We start from the raw sequence: 20541 nt of genomic DNA, 5'->3' as shown, positions 1-20541 counted from the left end.
GGGGTTGAGGAGGGGGTGCAAAGTGCAGGCTGTGGCACAGGCAGCTCCCAGCTGGCGGCACAGCAGGGTTCAGGCAGGCTGCCTGCATGCCGTGGCCCCATGCTGTAGAGATGTGCTAGTAGCCTGCTGCTTCCGAGAGCGGCATGGGGCCATGGCATGCAGGCAGCCTGCCTGAGCGCCTGCTGTGCCGCAGGACTTTTAGTGACCTGGAGTTAGATATCGCTGCCTGTGATTTATTTTTGCGGGTCCCCCCTTCAGGCGTGGTCCTGGGCTGCAGCCCCTGAAGCCCCTACTTTAATCCAGTCCTGCTCAAAGGTCTCATTCCTTTTTGGCATGCAACATTCCTCAAATGTAGTCAATATTTTATTTAACTTCATGCATTTACCTTCTTCAAACTTAAATTTGTTATAAATATCCAAAGCTTCCTTCCTAGCAACATGCAAAAAGATTTATGATTTCACTTTATCATTTTTATCCTCTGCCCCTATGGCTGTCAAATACAATTCAAATCTCTGCCTGAATTTTTTCCAGTTAGCTGCAACTTTGCCTGACAATTGCAGACTGGAACGAGGTTGCAACACATCCATGTTGGACTCCACCCCACTTTCTTAAGCTAATCAAGCTACTATTGTGCTCACCAAATACATGCAAAAGCCTCTATGCCTGGTGCTTCACCTGCTTCTCTGATGCTTCCCTTTGTCTCTGCTTTCAGTTGCAAACACAGGAGTTAACTTTAAAATCACTTCAAAAAAGTCCTGTTTCCTTCTCATTCAGCACTTCTGACACCATGTAATGATCTTGGGGTTCATTAAACAACAAACCAATGAATGAGAAAGGAATAAAACTGTAATAAAACAAACTGGAGAGCTTCTGTAGTGAGCTGCTGCATACAGCCATGTGGTGTTCCCAATCCCTGCCCCCAGGGCACATCTCCAAATTCCCACACTCTTAACACTGTCCCTTATGAGAAAGTGTCTCCAAATCACAATTTTTCATAAATGTATCTTTACAGATAGCATTGTATTGTCTTTCACTACTCTGTAAGTAATATTTTTTGAAGTTATTAAGCCTAAGGAGATTATTTTTGTGAAAAGTTTCTCTTATGTTTTAGAAAGCATGCTGAAATTCATAAGATGGAGCATAGGAATTTACCGCGTAGGGATGAGACTGATTAATTGAAAAACATTTAGCTCAAATCTCCTAATGCCTGAACCGTCTCAGAACATGTGTCTATAATTGCTATCTCCAGCATAAATTGTGTTTCAAACATAGGGTCCAAACCCACACGATGGAGCTCTGAGAGTTATTTTACTTGACTTAAATGGGAGCAAAATCGGGACCCCAACTTTTGTGACATGCAAGATAGTCCAATATGAGTCATGGATAGCGCTTGCATTTTATTTTGTTGGTTCATTAAACTTTAAAATTAGTGTTGCTAATTACTGTATAAATACATGGCTACCTTCTGGTCTACCTATCTGTGTAAATAAATTCAAATCCATTTTTTTTTATAATAGCCTAAATTGTAGTGGGAATTTTGTTGTATTGTTGAAGAAGCAGATTTAAATAAACAAGAACTGGTGGTCTCTATTTATCTATGAGTTTAATACGTTTTCAATTTGGAGTTTATTGTGTGCTTAGAAACTTATTTACTCAAGTCATCTTTTGCACATTATTTAATTTGTATATAATTACAGCAATTTTTACTTTGAAGTCCTGTTTTTCTAGTCCTTTTTGTAAAACTGAGGAAAGTGCTTAAGTTAAATCCTCCAGTATATGACTCTTCAAACTACTTCTTCCAAAACAGAGTTTGTCCCCTGATCTTTACTAATGAATTGGTCCATGTGTACAACATGCTCTTGTTCCTTGGGGTGTCAATATGTTTCAATCCAGATTTTTCTTTGTGTGTGTAGGGGGGAGGGGGCATAGGAAGGGGGAGAAGTGTGTGGACTGCAGATTTTTCCTGTGTTTTCCGGAGGCAGGGAGATACTCTTGTAAACTTTATTACAGTTGGTATGGCAACACCCCTTTTTCATGTTCTCTGTGTATATATATTTTCCTATTGTATCTTCCACTGCATGCATCCGATGAAGTGGATTTTAGCCCACGAAAGCTTATGCTCAAATAAATTTGTCAGTCTCTAAGGTGCCACAAGTTCTCCTCGTTCTTGTAACGTCAACCCATTACATTAATTAGTATTTTTCCAGTAGCCAGACTGAAGGCAAAATCCTGTTTTGTTTTACATGTGTACACTAGAACTAGGGAAGAAGGTGCAGCAGGTCCTCCGGGCTCTGGTGTACTCATGCAGCAGCTGGACAGAATTCCAGCTTGAGCAGTATGCTGGACTAGCAGCTAACATGCTTGAATACAGTCCATAGCCTCAAACTAAGCATAACTGGATAAGTAGCCCCAGTAAAAATATGTTACCATGTATTAATTATTACATTGTATTATAAATGCATATACAGTAGAACCCCTATTTTACTAACTACCTGGGTATTGAGGGATTCATAACATTCAGTGTCTGAATCAAAGTAGTACAGTGCATAAGTTGCAGTATGGAGCACTGCACTGCTTTCTTGTCCCACAAACCATTGCAAAGTGATTTCTAGTGCATTGAAGGGATCAGAATATGAAAGGATGTGGACTTGTATTTCATCAACTTCACCTTCATTATGGGATTTCCACCCCCTCCCCCCATTGGGAAAAATGGTTTGTATAACTGGTTGTTCATAAGACTGGTGTTTGTAAAATCAAAGTTCTATTGTAATCCTGTAGTTGTAGTTATCTCTCCACTCACAGATGTCTTGGCAGTGACATTTTATAGTATAACTCTTTTTCTAGCAAATCCTAAAAATATCACTTCAGTGACACTTGCATAAAACTGCTATGTTAAAGGATGAATTCATGTAGCAATATTTTTATGTTACAGATAAAAGAAAATCCAGGAATCAAAAACTAGGAGGAAGAGGAAGAAAAAAAAGATACTCCTATAAATTACCTCAGGAGTACAATATAGAAACTGTAGTGGTTGCAGATCCAGCTATGGTTTCGTATCATGGAGCAGATGCTGCCAGGCGATTTATTTTAACCATCTTAAATATGGTAGGAAACTCTTAGAACTTATCAAGGCATTTGGCAGAAAGAAAAATGCATGCCCGGAGATTGATTGAATTAATTGTCACAGTTGTTCAACAGGCATAATTAACTGTAAGTGGGCATTCCATAAAATTCAACAGACTATTAGAAAGTACCATGAATATTCAGCAGCACAGAAGCTATGATTCTGCAGACATATCTTGTACCTTCAATAGTGAAGCTAAAGAAGTGGGAGTTGAACAGCATGATTGCTTGATTAGAAACCCATATTGTTATTTGAACTATATTCAGGTTGAATGCTTAGGACAAGAGTCTAATCTGAACTCATTATGAAGAGGTGACTCTTCTCATTTAGAAGGATCTTTTGATCTTCTTGGTGGCTGAAGGAGAAGCAATATTACAATCTCAGACAAAGTTATGTTTCCTTCCAGCAATGAACGTGAATGCAACACACTTATTTGATCCACAAGGCAGTGAAAATTAGTAACGGCAGTATGTAAGGGAAAAAAAAAATCACAGAATAAAGGATCATGAAATGAAGAGTGGGTGAAAACCTGATCACAACTACTCTGTTTGGCCCCGTTAGTTATTGCTTCTTGCTGTCTGCTGCTCACTTTTAGCCTCGGTCCTGTATTTATCTCAATGGGATGCATGGCATAACATTATGTACATGTGGAAGTGTTTGAACAAATGGGCTATAGTTTTTAAAGCTCTGTCAAGGTCATCTCAAAAAAGATAGAGCCCTTTTAGGATACTTGGACCAAACACTGGATAACCCCTTATCTGTCTCCTCCTCCCCCCACTTCAAAAATATTAATATCTAAGTATTGTGTTATATTTAATGTGTAGAAAATTCAAATGTCAAGTCAAAGTTCTACAAAATTAAGAGATCCTTAAATTCTGAGATTTGATTTTTTTAAAGGTTGTAATGTATTCCAATGTGTCCAATGGAAGCACTCATGTTTATTTTTTTGTTTTGTTTTTTTTGTTAAAGGTTTTTAACCTTTTCCAGCACAAGAGCCTTGGAATTCAAGTGACTCTTCGAGTGACTAAGCTTGTTCTGCTTCATGAGACTCCAGTAAGAAAGTACTGAATATGTCTTATTCTGTGACAAGACATTGTAGAATGAATAGAAGGGTAGGGACATGTTGCTTGCTGCCTCATTAAGGCATAGAATACTTATCACTGATAATTTGTCTCCATTATCTTCTGTCTATTCATTATTATTTTTACTATTAATATTTATTTGTAGTGGCGAGAGAAAAATTGGGAGCTCATAGCACTAGGTGCTATACATACGCACAGTGATAGACAATTTCAAAATTGAGGGGTATATGGCTTTCAAGTAACTTAAAAATTGTAAATGATTTTTTCTTAGTCCAGGTTCATAATTTATCCTTTGTTGAAATTGGCTGGTATTTACAAACTTCAGTCCATTATCAGCTATTTTTTTGCTGTGCATATGGATATTTCACTGTGAAAGCAAAATCCTTTTAGTTTCAAAGCTTACAGTTAGTTGTAAAATTAGAAATAGGTCAGTCATATATAAACAAAACAAGAGTGCAGTACCACTCTTTCATGATATATCTTTCAGACATCATTTTAGAACTCATCTTTTAAATCCTGTTCCCTTGTTGAAGAGATGAATCAGCTGTTGTAGTGTGGGTCATTCTTTGGAGTGACCTATATTTTAGACTATATTATAGTTCCCTTATATTTTAGAGCAGCAGTATGTGGACTTTTTGTTATTTTACAAAGTATCTGAAAGCTTTGCATATTTTAGTTGGAGTTCACAAAAATAAAAAATCAAATCTTCCTATCCATGTAAGAGATATTTTTAACTTATGCATTTAAATAAATTAAATTATCCTTAGGCTAGTAGCTAAAGAAGCATTTCTTGTTTGGACATATAGTAATCCTCTCAGCAGAAAAAAAGATCCCTCAAATCCTAACACTGGATCTTGGCATCAGTGCTCTCCCTAGATGCAATGAACTCCAGCTTGTACCAATGGAAGATCAGCATATATGGGGAGAAGAATATGGGTGACAAGGTCCACTGTATGTATCTGAGGGCATAATTTTCACCAGCATTGATTTAATTAAAGTCAAATGAAGATGGCTTCTGTTCTTGAAGTTAAAACAATTGCACCATGTATATTTTGTGACAAATAAAATAGAATATCTTTATTAACTGAAACAAAGCATGTGCTTATATTTGTAAAATTATTTGAGAACATTTTTCTTTGTACACTATATCTTATATATACTACAGGAAAAATGCCATTAAAGTGAAAAACAAGGAATCAGAAATCTATTCATATCTAGACAACTATAGATCAATAATGCATGGCAGACAATGAAATCTATTATAATAGTTTCACATGAGTAATTAGGACTAACTGTGGGGTGAGGCATTGCTAGGAAATTCTGATATTTGGGTGAAAGTTGTGCTCAGCTTTGTGATCTCATAACTTGTACAACATTGGCAATTAAAAGATGAAAAAATTATATATTGTCATTTACATGTTCATATAATAAAACAAGCAATTCAATTTTCAGGCAGATATGTATATCGGGCATCATGGGGAAAAAATGCTGGAGAGTTTCTGTAAGTGGCAACATGAGGAGTTTGGCAAGAAGAATGATATACATTTAGAAATGTCAACAAGCTGGGGAGAAGACATGTCATCAGTAGACGCAGCCATACTTATCACAAGGTAATATTTTCTAAAAACAATCCCTTAAAAAAAATAGCCTGATGTCTTCATGGCAGCACTGTAGAGGTAGAGAAGTTCAGTTGTCTTGTGAGGTGATACAGTTTGACTTTAGCTTTAGCTATGGAAATAAATGTGATTAAGCCTTCTCTCCTGCTCTTTTCTGGTAATTAAAGTGAGGTGTTATTAGAGATCAAGTTGTTAGAAGGAAAGGTGCTGGAACAAATTGATGATATAAAGAGCAATTCGTCACCAGGCCCAGATGTTATACATCCAGGAGTTCTGAAGGAGCTTCATATGAAGTGGCTGAGAGGCTACCAAAATATGCAATCTCTCATTCAAAAGAGCTACTGTTCCAGAGGCTTGGGGGGGGGGGGGGGGGGGAGGGAGTAATACATGTTGTACCTAGGGGTGATTTGGAGAATAACAGACCAGTAAGTTTTAAATCTGAATCTGGAAAATTAGTTAAAATGATAATTGAAAATTAAACACCTGGAATGATAGGGTATAACCAGCATGGTTTTTGAATCTACTAGCATTCTTTGAATGTTTAACCAGCTGACGTTATTTAGATTTTCAAAAGGCCTTTGACAAGTTCCCTCACAAGAGGCTGCTAAAGAAACTAAGTACACCTCTACCCCGATATAACGCTGTCCTCGGGAGCCAAAAAATCTTACCGTGTTATAGGTGAAACCGCGTTATATCGAACTTGCTTTGATCCATCGGAGTGCGCAACCCCGTCCCCCCGGAGCACTGCTTTACAGCATTATATCCGAATTTGTGTTATATCGGGTCGCGTTATATCGAGGGAGAGGTGTAATCACAAAATAAGAGGCAAATATTGTGATTGGCCAAAAATAGACTAGGAGACAAAAAATAAAGAGTTAGATTAAATAGTCAGTTTTCATTATACAAAAATATATTGTTGAGGGGTACCTCGAGGTTCTGTACTAGTATTTATACTGTGCTAGTTGTTGTTTAATAAATATATTAATGATCTGGAAAAGGGTGAACAGTGAGATTGCAAAATTTGGATGTAATGAGAAATTAGTTAGGTTAATCAAGACGAGAGGACTGTGGAGAACTTCAGAGGGACCTAACCAAGCTAGATGACTAGGCAGCATGTTGGCAAGTGAAGTTCAATGTCAATAAGTGCAAAGTAATGTATTTTGGAGGAAAAAAATAAACTATTCATACACAGTACAAAGTGCTAAATTTACTGTATAAACTCAGGAGGTGGACCTGGGTGTCATTGTGGACAGCTCAATAAAGACTTCTGTTCAATGTGCATCTGCAGCCAAAAAAACCAAACAAGATGTTAGATTACATAAGGAACAGGATAGTGAATAATAGAGAAAAGTCAGTGGTGTCGCCTTATCTACATTACTGATGCAGTACTGGTCACCCCATCTCAAGAGAGATATTGCAGAATTAGAGGGGGTTCAGAGAATGGTGACACAGATGATTGGGGGGTTGGAAAAACTCCCATGAGGAGACAGAGAAAAGTTTATAATTGTTTACCTTAGAAAGGAGAGGAGGCACAATAATAGTACATATAATAAATAGTATATAGCAGATTGGTTGGGAGCCTCTGTTCTCCCTGTTTGCTAATACAAGAACAAGGAGACACATTCAATTAAATATAAAAAGTGGCAAATTCAAAAACAATAAAAGGAAACATTTTTTTCACTACACATGTAGTTAGACTGTGGAACTCATCACAATGGGAAGTCACTGAGGCAAAGAATTTAGCAAGATTCAAAAAGGGATTGGACACTTTTATGGATAGAAAATTGATTTCAGTGGGAGTAAGGTGCTTGGGCATTTTTGAAAATCCCACTAGGCACCTATCTGCATTGTTAGTAATTGAAATACCTTTCAAAATCTGGACCTTAAACCCCCGTACTTCCATTTTCTCTAAAATGGAGAATAACACTTGAGGTCTGTCTTGACTAGAATATGAAAGAGTTTTTAAAGGTGTTAGCTAGCACATTCTAACAAACATTTTCTAAAACTAGTGGAGGTAAGGCAAGGTATACTTTAGTGTGTGCTAGTTGGTCAGTTTAATTTAAAAATTAAACATAGCACGATTCCCCTGTGATAGTGTGCTTGGATGGCAGGGAGACCTAGTAGTTAGTGCACCTGGCTTTAAGCCCCTTGCCTCTCTGCCTGAATGGCAGAGGTGCCTCATTTCTACCTTTAGGCCAGGAATCTTCTGGCCTCTACAGGCATCTGAGCCTCAGATCTTAAGGGGGTGTGGTAGGTGGACCCGGGCCCTGTTTGGGTTGCCAATACTCCAGGATTGTCCTGGAGTCTCCCAGAATTAAAGCTAAATCTTTAATTAAAGATTATGTCATGTGATGAAACTACCAGGAATATGTCCAACCAAAATTGGCAACCCTAGGGCCCTCCCTCTCCACCGGGTTCCAGCCCAGGGCCCTGTGGAAATCAACACCAGCAGAATTCTCCCAGTACAGAGTCAAAGCCTGCTGCTCTGGACTCCTTCCTACCTTTATCCCTTCAATTTGGGGCATGACCCCTATAATCCAAACTGTCTGCAGTTCCCCTTTGCCTGCACTGATTCTCTTCCTTCTCTACTAGATGCTTTGAGAATCTTCTTATGACGTCTGCATAAGATATGTTGTTAACAGTTTTTGGCCTTTGTAGCTCTCTAGCTTATCTTGCTGTAATTCACTCTCTACATGCCTTACTGTGATTATCACCACAGTTACTATATTTGATCCTTGTCACTGCTATGCAGTTTTCATAGGAATGCTCTCTCCCACATTTACTCTATCTCGTTTTCCCTTTACAAACAGTTGCTACATGCCCATACTGTCAGCACTTATAACAACTTGGTGATGGGGGGATATATGATTATTTTTCTGGATATCTGAACCCCTAGTGTTATTTTCTCAAGTAGAGTCCCTCCCTTAAGTAAAAACAACAAGAAGTCCCTGTGGCACCTTAGAGACCAATACATTTATTTGGGCATAAGCTTTCATGGGCTATAACCCACTTCATCAGATGCATGGAGTGGAAAATACAGGAGCAGGTATAAATACATGAAAGGATGGGAGTTGCCTTACCAAGTGTAAGGTCAGTCTAATGAGACAATTCAATTAGCAGCAGGATACCAAGGGAGGAAAAATAACTTTTGAAGTTGTAATGAGAGTGGCCCATTTCAGACAGTTGACAAGAAGATGTGAGTAACAGTAGGGGGAAATTAGTATTGGGGAAATTAGGTTTAGGTTGTGTAATAACCTAACCACTCCCAAGTCTGATGGTGTCCAGTTTGCAAATTAATTCCAGTTCTGCAGTTTCACGTTGGAGTCTGTTTTTGAAGTTTTTTTGTCGAAGAATTGCCACTTTTAGGTCTGTTATTGAGTGACCAGAGAGATTGAAGTGTTCTCCTACTGGCTTTTGAATGTTATGATTCCTGATGTCAGATTTGTGTCCATTTATTCTTTTGCGTAAGGACTGTCTGGTTTGGCCAATGTACATGGCAGAGGGGCATTGCTGGCACATGATGGCATATATCACATTGGTAGATGTGCAGGTGAACAAGCACCTAATGGTGTGGCTGATGTGGTTAGGTCCTATGATGGTGTCCCTTGAATAGATATGTGGACAGAGTTGGCACCGGGGTTTGTTGCAGGGTTTGGTTCCTGGGTTGGCGTTTTTGTTGTGTGGTGTGCTGTTGCTGGTGAGTATTTGCTTCAGGTTGGGGAGCGGTCTGTAAGCGAGGACTGGCCTGTCTCCCAAGGTCTGTGAGAGTGAGGGGTCGTCCTTCAGGATAGGTTGTAGATTCTTGATGATGCGCTGGAGAGGTTTTAGTTGGGGACTGTTGGTGACGGCTAGTGGCGTTCTGTTACTTTCTTTGTTGGTCCTGTCTTGTAGTAGGTGACTTCTGGGTACCCTTCTGGCTCTGTCAATCTGTTTCTTCACTTCACCAAGTGGGTATTGTAGTTTTAAGAACGCTTGATAGACATCCTGTAGGTGTTTGTCTCTGTCTGAGGGATCGGAGCAAATGCGGTTATATCTTATAGCTTGGCTGTAGACAATGGATCGTGTAATGTGGTCTGGATGAAAGCTGGAGGCCTGTAAGTAAGTATAGTGGTCAGTAGGTTTCCGGTATAGGGTAGTGTTTATGGGACCATCGCTTATTAGCACTGTAGTGTCTAGGAAGTGGACCTCTTGTGTGGACTGGTCCAGGCTGAGGTTGATGGTGGGGTGGAAATTGTTGAAATCTTGTGGAATTCCTCAAGGGCCTCCTTCCCCTGGGTCCAGATGATGAAGATGTCATCAATGTAGTGCAAGTAGAGTAGGGGCGTTAGGGGACGAGAGCTGAGGAAGCGTTGTTCTAAGACAGCCATAAAAATGTTGGCATACTGTGGGGCCATGCGGGTACCGATAGCAGTCCCGTTGGCTTGAAGGTATAAATTGTCCCCAAATCTGAAATAGTTGTGGGTGAGGACTGTGACGGGTTGGATCACAGAAACCCCCTTGGGAGCTGCCACCCGATGTACCAAGACTACCCCTGCTTCTGTTTTCCCTGCCAGCTCAGGACTCCAGCACCCTGTCTTGCTGAGCCAGACATGCCCATCTGCTCCAACAAAGACCCAGGGTCTGAATCACTTGCCCCAAAGCTGCAAGTTTACCTGAAAACAGCTCACAGTAGTGTGCTTGTCTTTAGCACTCAGATGCCCAACTCCCAATGGGGTCTAAACCCAGATAAATCCATTTTACCCTGCATAAAGCTTATGCAGGGCAAACTCATAAATTGTTCGCCCTCTATAACACTGATAGAGAGATATGCACAGTTGTTTGCTCCCCCAGGTATTAATACATACTCTGAGTAAATTACTAAATAAAAAGTGATTTTATTAAATACAGACAGTAGGATTTAAGTGGTTCCAAGTAGTAACAGACAGAACAAAGTAAGTCACCAAGCAAAATAAAATAAAATGCGCAAATCTATGTCTAAACAAACTAAATACAGATAATCTCACCCTCAGAGATGCTTCAGTAAGTTTTTCTCAGACTGGACACCTTCCAGGCCTGGGCACAATTCTTTCCCCTGGTACAGCTCTTGTTCCAGCTCAGGTGGTAGCTAGGGGATTCTTCATGATGGCTCCTCTCTCCCCTTTGTTCTGTTCCACCCCTTTATATATCTTTTGCATAAGGCAGGAACCCTTTGTCCCTCTGGGTTTCCACCCCCCCTCACTGGAAAAGCACCAGGTTAAAGATGGATTCCAGTTCAGGTGACATGATCACATGTCACTGCAAGACTTCATTACTCACTTGCCAGCACACACATATACAGGAAGACTCACAGGTAAACAGTCATCTGCAGACAATGGTCCTTGTTAATGGGAGTCATCAAGATTCCAAACCATCATTAATGGCCCACACTTTACATAATTACAATAGGCCCTCAGAGTTATGTTTTATATTTCTAGTTTTAGATACAAGAGTGGTACATTTCTACAAATAGGATGATCACACTCAGTAGATTATGAGCTTTGTAATGATACCTTACAAGAGACCTTTTGCACAAAGCATACCCCAGTTGCATTATATTCACTTATTGTCAAATTTTTATAAAACCATATAGACTGCACAACGTCACAAGGACAAAGTCACAAAGTTCAGCCACCAGGTTTGCCGTGATGGTATTGGGGATGCTATTACTAATTAGTCGCTTGATTACTAACATTTTATCTTCTCCTATGCGTTTGGTTATCTCATCATTGCTCAGTTTTAATAGCACTCCACATATTACCCCCTTAGTTTCAGTCAAATACTTTGGTAGCTACCCACTTATTTTAACTTTCCTTAGTGTCTTAGGTTTTAGCAGTTTATCAGCTTGCTCTTTGTCTTCACACTGAACTAAAAGATCCCCATCTCACAATCTTCTGGCTCTTATTATATCCTCTATGCTTTTAAAAAAAAAAAAATCCAGTCAGCTACTTTTACAGGGTTAATGTCACCTAATCTTATTTCTTTGGCTAGGGATCTTACAATTATAACATATTGGTTTATTATTTCCTTCCTCAGCTTTGCTTTTTTGCTGATGTTGTCATCATGATCATCTGCTTCTGTGTCTACTCTTTTTTTCTTTTCTGTTTTCCCCTGCTTTGTATTCATTCTCCTTCTCTAGTAGACTTTTTCTTCAGTTTCCAGAGTGACTTCATTTGGGGTCAGAAATCCTCCAGCCCAGCAAGCTTCCCAGCCCAGCCTATCAGGCCTGAACTGAGCCAGGTTCTCTCCTTTTCTTCCCCCTGTAGGACTGGCATTGGCTGTAGGTCTAGCGGAGCTGGGCTAGTGGTGCCCATAGGCTCTCTTTAACCCCTTTTGTGCTGGTGTGAGGTTTCTCTGCTCCATCACATCCCCTTATTCAGAATAACCTCTGTGACCGGGTGCTGGATGGGCCAGACTGAGAATGCCACACTCAGGGCAGACTGCAAGAAATAGGGCAGAGAATCCCCCCGAACTGGTGGTTTATTCTTTAATTAGATTCATCAAGCCAGTAACAAAAGAGCTTCTGTAGCACCACACTGGTAAACAAGAAGCCAAACATAGCCCCCTTTAGGCATTCCAGCCTCTGGCTCCCATCTAGCAAACAGATCTAATATAGTGATAGGTTACTGAAAACCCTGTTCACCATACTTAAAGTTCTACCAAAGGATCAGACACTTACCCTACTCTACCCTAAGGTCAATCTATATTTCAGATCTTACCCAAATATCACGCTCTCAGCCAATCCTTAGTAAACTAACTAAAGATTTATTAATAAAAGAAAAGAAGAGAGTTACTGAATGGTTAAGGAATCATATACACACAAGTAATTTTCAGTGTTCATAGCTCAGGATCATAGCAGTGATGTTATATCTGTTGGCTTGTAAAAGTCTCCTTGGAATTATCCCAACAGGTCAGAATCCAAAGGCAGCTTAGATGTAAAGTCTGATGGAGTCTTTCCATGTATTTTCCAGGGTTTTCCAAGTAACTACTTGGAAGATCTTAGTCCCATTGCTTAAACTTTCCCTGTTCAAAGTTCAGCAGACTACAGATGCTGGAGCAGGCCCGATGTTTCACTTTTGAAGTTGAAGCGCTGTTAAGTGTTTTGTGCACAGCATGTGACTGAGGATTCTTTTTTGTTGAGCACACACTCTCCCATCACTTTGAAGTTAACATTCTATTTGCTATGCATACACAGGTAATCCAATTACTCCAATTAACATAAGGCAGCTGCCAGTCATACATTATAACAGAGATAAATAAGCTGAAGACAATGTAGATCAGTGGTGGGCAACCTGCGGCCACCCACCATTGATGTAGATAATATTATTAGTTTCCTGCAGCATGTCACATCTTTGATCTTAAGGTTAACTGAACACAGTCACGTACATAATGTAAGGCAATTAAGAAATTAAAAGGATTTAATATCTACAAGCTAATTTGGTTACTGTGATAAACTTTTTAACAGGATATAGGCAAACAGAGACAAATACACTTAGCAACTTGTTTCGTGGAAATTTAGCAACAGCACTGCTCAGATATCCTTAATCCGTTTCCCTTTTCTGAAGCTACAGGAGCAACTCTGATAGCTTTGGCTACAGGTCTCCCCACTCCCTGACCTTGCCCATCTTATCCTAACTTCAGTAGATTCCACTTAACAGGAAGTTGCCTGTTATCAGAATTGCTGTTAATGGCAAACAATCCCATCCCATTAATATCGATGTTAATGGAATTTGGATATTGGCAAAAGGCATGCTGCTTTTTAGTAACTTTTTTTGGAGGGAGAGGTCCAACATATAATCAATTTCCTGGCTCTGGCCATGCACAGTTGAGCACCTCTGCTGTGTTCCATGATTTTGAAATGACATATCTCTTGCCAATAAAGTTTGGATTCTGGATGCCCTACTTGAGCTTGGTGCTAAGCAAGTGCGAGTAGCCAAGAAGTTTGGTATCTCAAAATCATTTATTTCATTTCATTCATTTTATGGGAGCACGGGAACACAACAATGTTGTTCCATTCCATTGACACTTGACCTTAGGAGTACAAGTATCAATGCAATGGAAAGCAGGCAGATGCTGGTGAAGCTCTGTGGCTCTTGTTCCAGCATAAGCTTGGCCAAGGTACTCAACTCTCTGGGCCAATGCTGAAACAGAAAGTGAGTCAGCTGGAGGCAGAGTAGGGGAAGGAGTTCATCCCTTCAGATGGCGGTCTCAGTTTGTGGAAAGCCTGGCACATCGCTCATCAAAGGAGGAAGGCAAGAAACAGGATGCTGACTTTCTGACAACTACTAAATGGAGGATGGACACCTTACCAACATTCTAGAGGAGTTCCAGCCATTTGACATCCTCAGTGCTGATAGGACCGCTTTCTTCTACCAGGGCTATCCCAAAAGAAGCCTTGGCATGCTGAAAGGAAGATTTTCAGGAGGGAAAAAAGACATGGACCGTATCACATTGCTGTGTTGTGCAAACCTGGATGAGACAGAGAAACAGACTCTTATGGTGATCAGAAAGAGCAAGTGCCCTCATTTCCTGAAGGACTACTCAGAGCTGCCCAGGATCTACAGAAGCTCAGCAAATGCCTAGATAACCAGTTTGTTGTTTAAAGAGTGGCTACAGATCTGGAACAGGGAGCTGTGCCTATCAGACTGCAATGTGTGCCTGCTGATTGACAATTATCCAGCTCATTCAGCTAATCTAGAGCAGGGGTCGGCAACCTTTCGGAAGTGGTGTGCCGAGTCTTCATTTATTCACCTAATTTGTTTTGCGTGCCAGTCATACATTTTAATGTTTTTAGAAGGTCTGTTTCTACAAGTCTATAATATATAACTAAACTATTGTTGTATGTAAAGTAAATAAGGTTTTTAAAATGTTTAAGAAGCTTCATTTAAAATTAAATTAAAATGCAGAGCCCCCCGGACTGGTGGCTAGGACCCGGGCACTGTGAGTGCCACTGAAAATCAGCTCGCGTGCCGCCTTCAGCACGCGTGCCATAGGTTGGCTACCCCTGATCTAGAGCTATCACACATCGTTTAAATTCTTGCCTCCTAACATAACCTCAGTCACGCAGTCGATGGACATAGGTGTCACCAAAAACTTCAGAGTTCACTAGTGTGCTTTTCTTAAACCTCTCTTCATGCTGACCCACACCTATGAACAGTGGATGTTGTTAAACAATAACTCTTGATCTTGCTGGGGAGTCATGGGCCACTGATCTCCTGAAGACTTTTGGAAACTCCTTCAGAAAGAGAGGGTTTGCATCAACAGCAAAAAATGCTGGCCTGGTGGACACTGATGTGGTGGCTGATGTTTCAGTTCCTGAAAACCTAAGGGCAGAGGAATTTGAAGTCATTGTTGAGTTTGACAGTCATTTGCAGGTGGAAGGTGTGCTCACTGACACAGAACTTTTGGAAACAGTAGTGGCTGTAAAGCACCAGCAGGCTACTCTTGACCCACAAGAGGATAGTGCATTGGGACAACAAACTCAAAGAGCCTTTGCTTGTAGACATTTTCCACAGGATATCCCAGAATTGTGGGATAGAACTGTGAGAACAGTTATGAAGCTGCTTGCAAAATTGAAAAAGATTTATGGGGGAGGTGGAAAACTGTAAAAAGTGGTGTTGGACAAATATTTTTAGAAAAACTTTTTTTTTCTATGGTGCTTTTAAAAAGCTTTTATTTTATAGAATTGTGTGCTACTGTACTCTTTGTGACACACAACAGGACGAGACTTCCTAAATTTGCTCTAAGTCCCATGGTATACTATACAGTGTATCCATTTGTGTGTCATGTTAGGTTGGGTTTTTTTTAGCGCATTGTATTGAACTGAAAGTTAACGATTTCACTTTGCAGTGTATTGTTGTTCCATTCTCCTATTTCTATGCATCCCCCTGAAAACAGTGCCTTCTGCTTATTGGCAATATCTGGAAAATCGCAACTTTTTGCTAGGAACTGAGAGATTGCTCATAAGCAGAATCTACTGCATTCTACTAGTAAAAAGAGGTCACGGGGAGAGCTGGGAAAGTGGGAGAAATTGAAGCCCAAGCTGCCAGAGCCCTGACCCTTGTAGCTTTGCTACATACTACTCACATCCAAACTTCTCCATACTAAACTCATCCTCCAAACCTATCCGCACCCTCTTTTGTGGGTCATTTAGATTAGTTCTCTGGGTCAGGGACTGTTTTCATTGTTAAATGTTTGTACACTGCCTAACACAATGATCCTTGATTGGGGTTCCTATTACTACAGTAATACTAATAAGACTACATCTAAGAAGCTTCCAAAAACTCATCAGAAGGCATCCCCAGTTTGACAGATTTAAGGAAGCCTATCAGACTGAGACTCAAACCCAGGGTTTAACAACTGTGAGTGTGTTGGCAGGGCATGGGACTAGATGATGAAGGGAAGGCATGAGTAATGGGGAAGAATGAATGGGGAGGGGGCATGGAGAGTTGACAGGCATAGATAAATAGGGAAGCACAGCAGTTGGTAGCAGGGCTGACCAACAGAACTAGAGAGCAGGGCTGAAGAGCAAAGCTTGTTGCAAATGCTTCAAGAGTTAATTAGCAAATTTATGATAGCTTTAAAAGGAGCATGTTGGACAGCCCCAGTGGCCTCTGACAGACCTCTCTTCCCTATCATATCCTTGGAGGCAACCAGCAGTATTAGTGTTTCCAGTGGGAACTGGGGAGAACTTCTGGAGATCAGTCTGCCCATGCCACACAGCCCAAGTCACTTTGAAACATAAACTTTCACTGGACCAACTCCTCCCCTCAATATGGGCCTCACCCCTGGGCCCTGGACTCCTTCATGTTTATGGCAGCAAAAGCTGCCATCACTGCCAGCAGCAGCTTCAGCAGGAGGCAGGGACAAACAGGCTCTTGCAGTGTATTGCCTACAGTAGCTGTGTTTGACCCAGAACTGGCTGCATTTCATTGGTGGGTGAAGTGACTTCTGTTGTATTTCTAGATTGTAAAATGCTTCTATCAGATAATCCTGTTTAAATCTTGATTTTCTGATTTTCTTTTTAATAATAATTTGCTTAGTTCATACCATTTTTACCTGTGAATTACGAAGTGTTTTTTGTAGAAGGGTAAATATCATTATCCCTTTGGGGAAATTGAGGCATAAAGAGGCAAAGTGACTCATATGAGGTCATACAACAGGTCAGTGTCTGAGCCATGAATTAGAGCCTAGACCTCCTGAGTTCCATTCTACCAGTACTAGTCACTGGACCATACTACCTCTCATCTCAGGTCTGCTTTAGCTTTTAATATATCATACTAGCATGGCTTGCTGACTGTGGGAATGTTTTGCTAATCCAGACTCCCTCTGCACATCATCAAGGTTTATGGTATTGTTAACCCCATGTGTGGCTAGTTCAAAGAGTTTCATTCTGTTTTACAAACGCAGAACAGGCTCCCTTGTCATAACTTACAAACAGCCTTGGACAGTAGACCTGGTTTACTGAGAGAACTAATATTTAGACAGATGAACACCAACTGTTTACTCTATATCTTTAAGTAGAAACCAAGTATTTTAGCTTATTTAACCCTTTCTGTAGCAGGCCTTTTAAAAGTTGGCCCTTTCCTTTCTATAGCATGAAAATGGAGCAGCAGAACACAGAGTTTTGAAACGGGGACACAATGCTCTTCGCAGGTCAATGAACTCTGTGTGTTCTGAGACACAAAAGGATTTAAAAATAAATACTGTGCCTCAGATTTCTAGTGAGACATTTTAATGGATTTATATGTTTCACAGAAATGTGTATGCCTCACTTTTCATGGTTTCTAGATTCTTTGACTCAACAATCAGTCAATCTAGCTTTTCTTCATGACAAAGGTTTCTGTATGAAACTATATAGCAAACTTTTCTACCACACTTTTATCTTCTACATTGGCAAAATAGGCTGTAGTGTTCACAATAGATGCGTTGTCAAATGGATTAGTTTCCTTTAATTTAGAATAGTCCTACTTGAGTGCATGATTTTTGTCTGGTTTTATTTTCCTAGTGGTAGGCTTATTCTGGTGAAACAATTACATGTTTAATGTAAGGTGCCATAGAAGGAAAGAAGAGAGAGAACAAGTTTGTTGAAAAGGGGATTTAAAAAAAAGTAGATGAGTGGGGCTTTATTATAAGGAGAGGTTAGGAATTAAGAGAGAAATTGCTTTAAGGACTCTCTTGTTAAAACAATCTGATGTGCACTTAATAAATTAACACTTATCACTTTAAAGATTTTCATATAGAGAAATATTTTTCTCTTTGAAGAAAACTCACATTGATGCAACAAGGTCCACCATGTTATTTAAGTCTTGCAGTGCGGCTGTACTGAGAGAACCCAGGTACAGTGGCTGTTTAGAGGGCATTATCATCATGTCTCCCTCCTTGCCCAGCATAAGCTGGCGTGGAAGGTGGAATTGAAGGCAGGACAGAGGAACGCCCAGGGGATCCACAGTTACTATCTGTATGCCTGGGATTTTATGTGGCCCCAACACTGAGGTATCTGAGTACCTCTCAAGTACCTTCCAAAAGTGGAGATAACATCTAGTGTTCCTAACATATCATACAAATGATGTACCATGTTTAGCTGCTGCTCCAATGCACAGCTTGCTGTAGTGCAGCGCAATGTACTGTGACGTGTGTGAACGTGCACTAGAACAGCTTCTGTATACACACAGACAGAAAAACTGTTAAATAAAAAAAGTACTGTTGCCTACTAATATTGCCTGCTTCGTTTTGTTTTTATGACCAGGGCTGGCCTTACCATGAGGCGAACTGAGGCGGCCGCCTCAGGTGCCACACTGTGGGGGGCGCCACTAGGACCCAGAGTGTAGAAAATTGTGTCTGCTGCTGGTGCATATGTATTCTCTCTGCTCTAGATGCACAGAGATGGTGGAGTGCTGTGCTGGAGGAAGGAGGACACAAGAGACATAACAGGCAGGCAGGAGAAAAGGTGAGAGGGAATAACAGAAAACAGCAGGAGCTGTGGGGAGAGAGAGGAGGAGGAGCCTCTTATGTACCTCTCTAGCACCCCCAGGAGCCTGGACTGATTAACACCAGCTTCTCAGAGAGCTTCCTGTTTCCTACTGCTTCCCTGAACCCACTTGTGGAGAACAGGCAGTCAACTGAAGTAGCAGGAGCCAGTTAGGTCCTTAAGATGCTGATATCTTCCCTTACTCAGGCCCTGCTACCAGCCTGCTTATTTGTCCCCTTCAATGGAGTGTTGAGAGCCACTATAGCTGGCACAGAACAGCAGTCATAAGTGAAAGAAGAAAACACCCCTCTGGGGCAGCATTCAGAAAAAGAAAGAAAGCAAGGGAAGCTTTCCTATCTAAGCAGGAAAGAGCTCTCCTGAGATACATAGACACACATGTTCACAGTGAGCCTTCCGGCCCAGTGAGGGTGTAAGTGATGAGGAGATGCCTGATCTTCCAGTTAGTCAGAGTGCAGGTGACCTGGCAGCTACTGCAGCATCCATATCTCCATCTCAAATGGATGTAACCATGCACATTCCTGAAGAAAAGTGTAGATCAGAGAAGAATGTGGTGGAGGTGCAAGAAACAGCTGCTGCTGAGTTTAGTTCCTTAAGTCTAGATGATCCAGGACTGTGGACCCACTTGAACAGTAACCTGAGGGACTTCCTTGTACTGCATGGGCCACAGCAAGTGAAAAACTTCATGTGCCCCAAAGGCAATGAAAATAGAAGTTTCCATCCAGCACATTACTGCCATGAAATCCCCAATGGTGACAAAGTGGAGAGGCCATGGCTTTTGTACGCAAAAACCCAGAATGTTGCATAGTGTTTTTGTTGCAAACTCTTCCAGTCTAATATTCCAGCCACATTGGGTTCTACAGGAACAAAGGACTGGAAAAATCTGGCTAGAAATCTGGCATGCCATGAGAAGGCAGCAAATCACCAGAGAGCATTCCATAGGTGGAAAGAGTTTGAGATGAAACTAAGGTTAAAGGCCACCATAGATGATCAGCATCAAGAGAAGATTGCATCAGAGTCTCTTTACTGGCAAAAGGTTCTGAAAAGGCTCATTGCTATTGTGAGAATGCTTGCTACCCAAAACCTAGCAGTGCGTGGCTCTTCAGATCAGCTGTATGTACCAAATAATGGAAACTTCCTTAAAATTGTGGAGCTGGTGGCTGAGTTTGATGCTGTACTCCAGGAGCATCTAAGAAGAGTCACCACCCAACTGAATTTGTAGATGCAGAGAGCCAGTAATCCATATACCAACCTGCCCTTTGTTTAGCTTACTGTTCAGCAGACATACTTTAAAAAAATTGGAGTTTTCCTTTGCAACTGACTTTGATTAGAAAAGTATTCGTATTTGCCTTCAATATCTAAAAAGATTTCACCTTAAGTTATATTGGATAGAACTTCTAGTTAAGTGGAATAATAATAATAGGCATTTAATTCATGTAAAAGAAATGGCAACTTTTTATAAAAATAGATAATTGGTACAAAATCATACTTTCGAAACATTAATCCTCACAACATTTACAGCATGCAGTAGGTAGGTAAGTATTACTGTTTCCACATTATAGAGAAACTAAAGCAGTGGGGTCCAATTACTTACCAAAATTTACACAGGAGAGTATGCACTAAGGCCAGGATTAGAACTCATGAGGAATTCATGTTTTCTCTGGAATGGAGGGAGTGGGCTGGGCTATACCAGCTATACATATTCTGCTTAGAATA

At 40.6% G+C, this 20541-nt stretch overlaps 1 protein-coding gene across 1 annotated transcript in view; it reads left to right on the top strand.

The window, feature by feature from the left end:
• The window catches only part of ADAMTS19 (ADAM metallopeptidase with thrombospondin type 1 motif 19), a 271112-nt gene that overhangs the window by 64158 nt on the left and 186413 nt on the right, over positions 1–20541 (top strand). Inside the window, exons 4-6 of the mRNA XM_026652365.2 lie at positions 2933–3105; positions 4094–4177; positions 5659–5816. Coding sequence (XP_026508150.1) covers positions 2933–3105; positions 4094–4177; positions 5659–5816 — 415 coding nt within the window. The remainder of the gene's footprint in view (positions 1–2932; positions 3106–4093; positions 4178–5658; positions 5817–20541) is intronic.

Source organism: Terrapene carolina, unplaced genomic scaffold (genome assembly GCF_002925995.2).
Source record: "Terrapene carolina triunguis isolate 2854851 unplaced genomic scaffold, T_m_triunguis-2.0 Scaffold113, whole genome shotgun sequence".
Taxonomy (NCBI): Eukaryota; Metazoa; Chordata; order Testudines; family Emydidae; genus Terrapene; species Terrapene triunguis.
The sequence above is the reverse complement of the archived record's forward strand: the minus strand, read 5'-3'. Positions and strand labels throughout refer to the sequence as shown.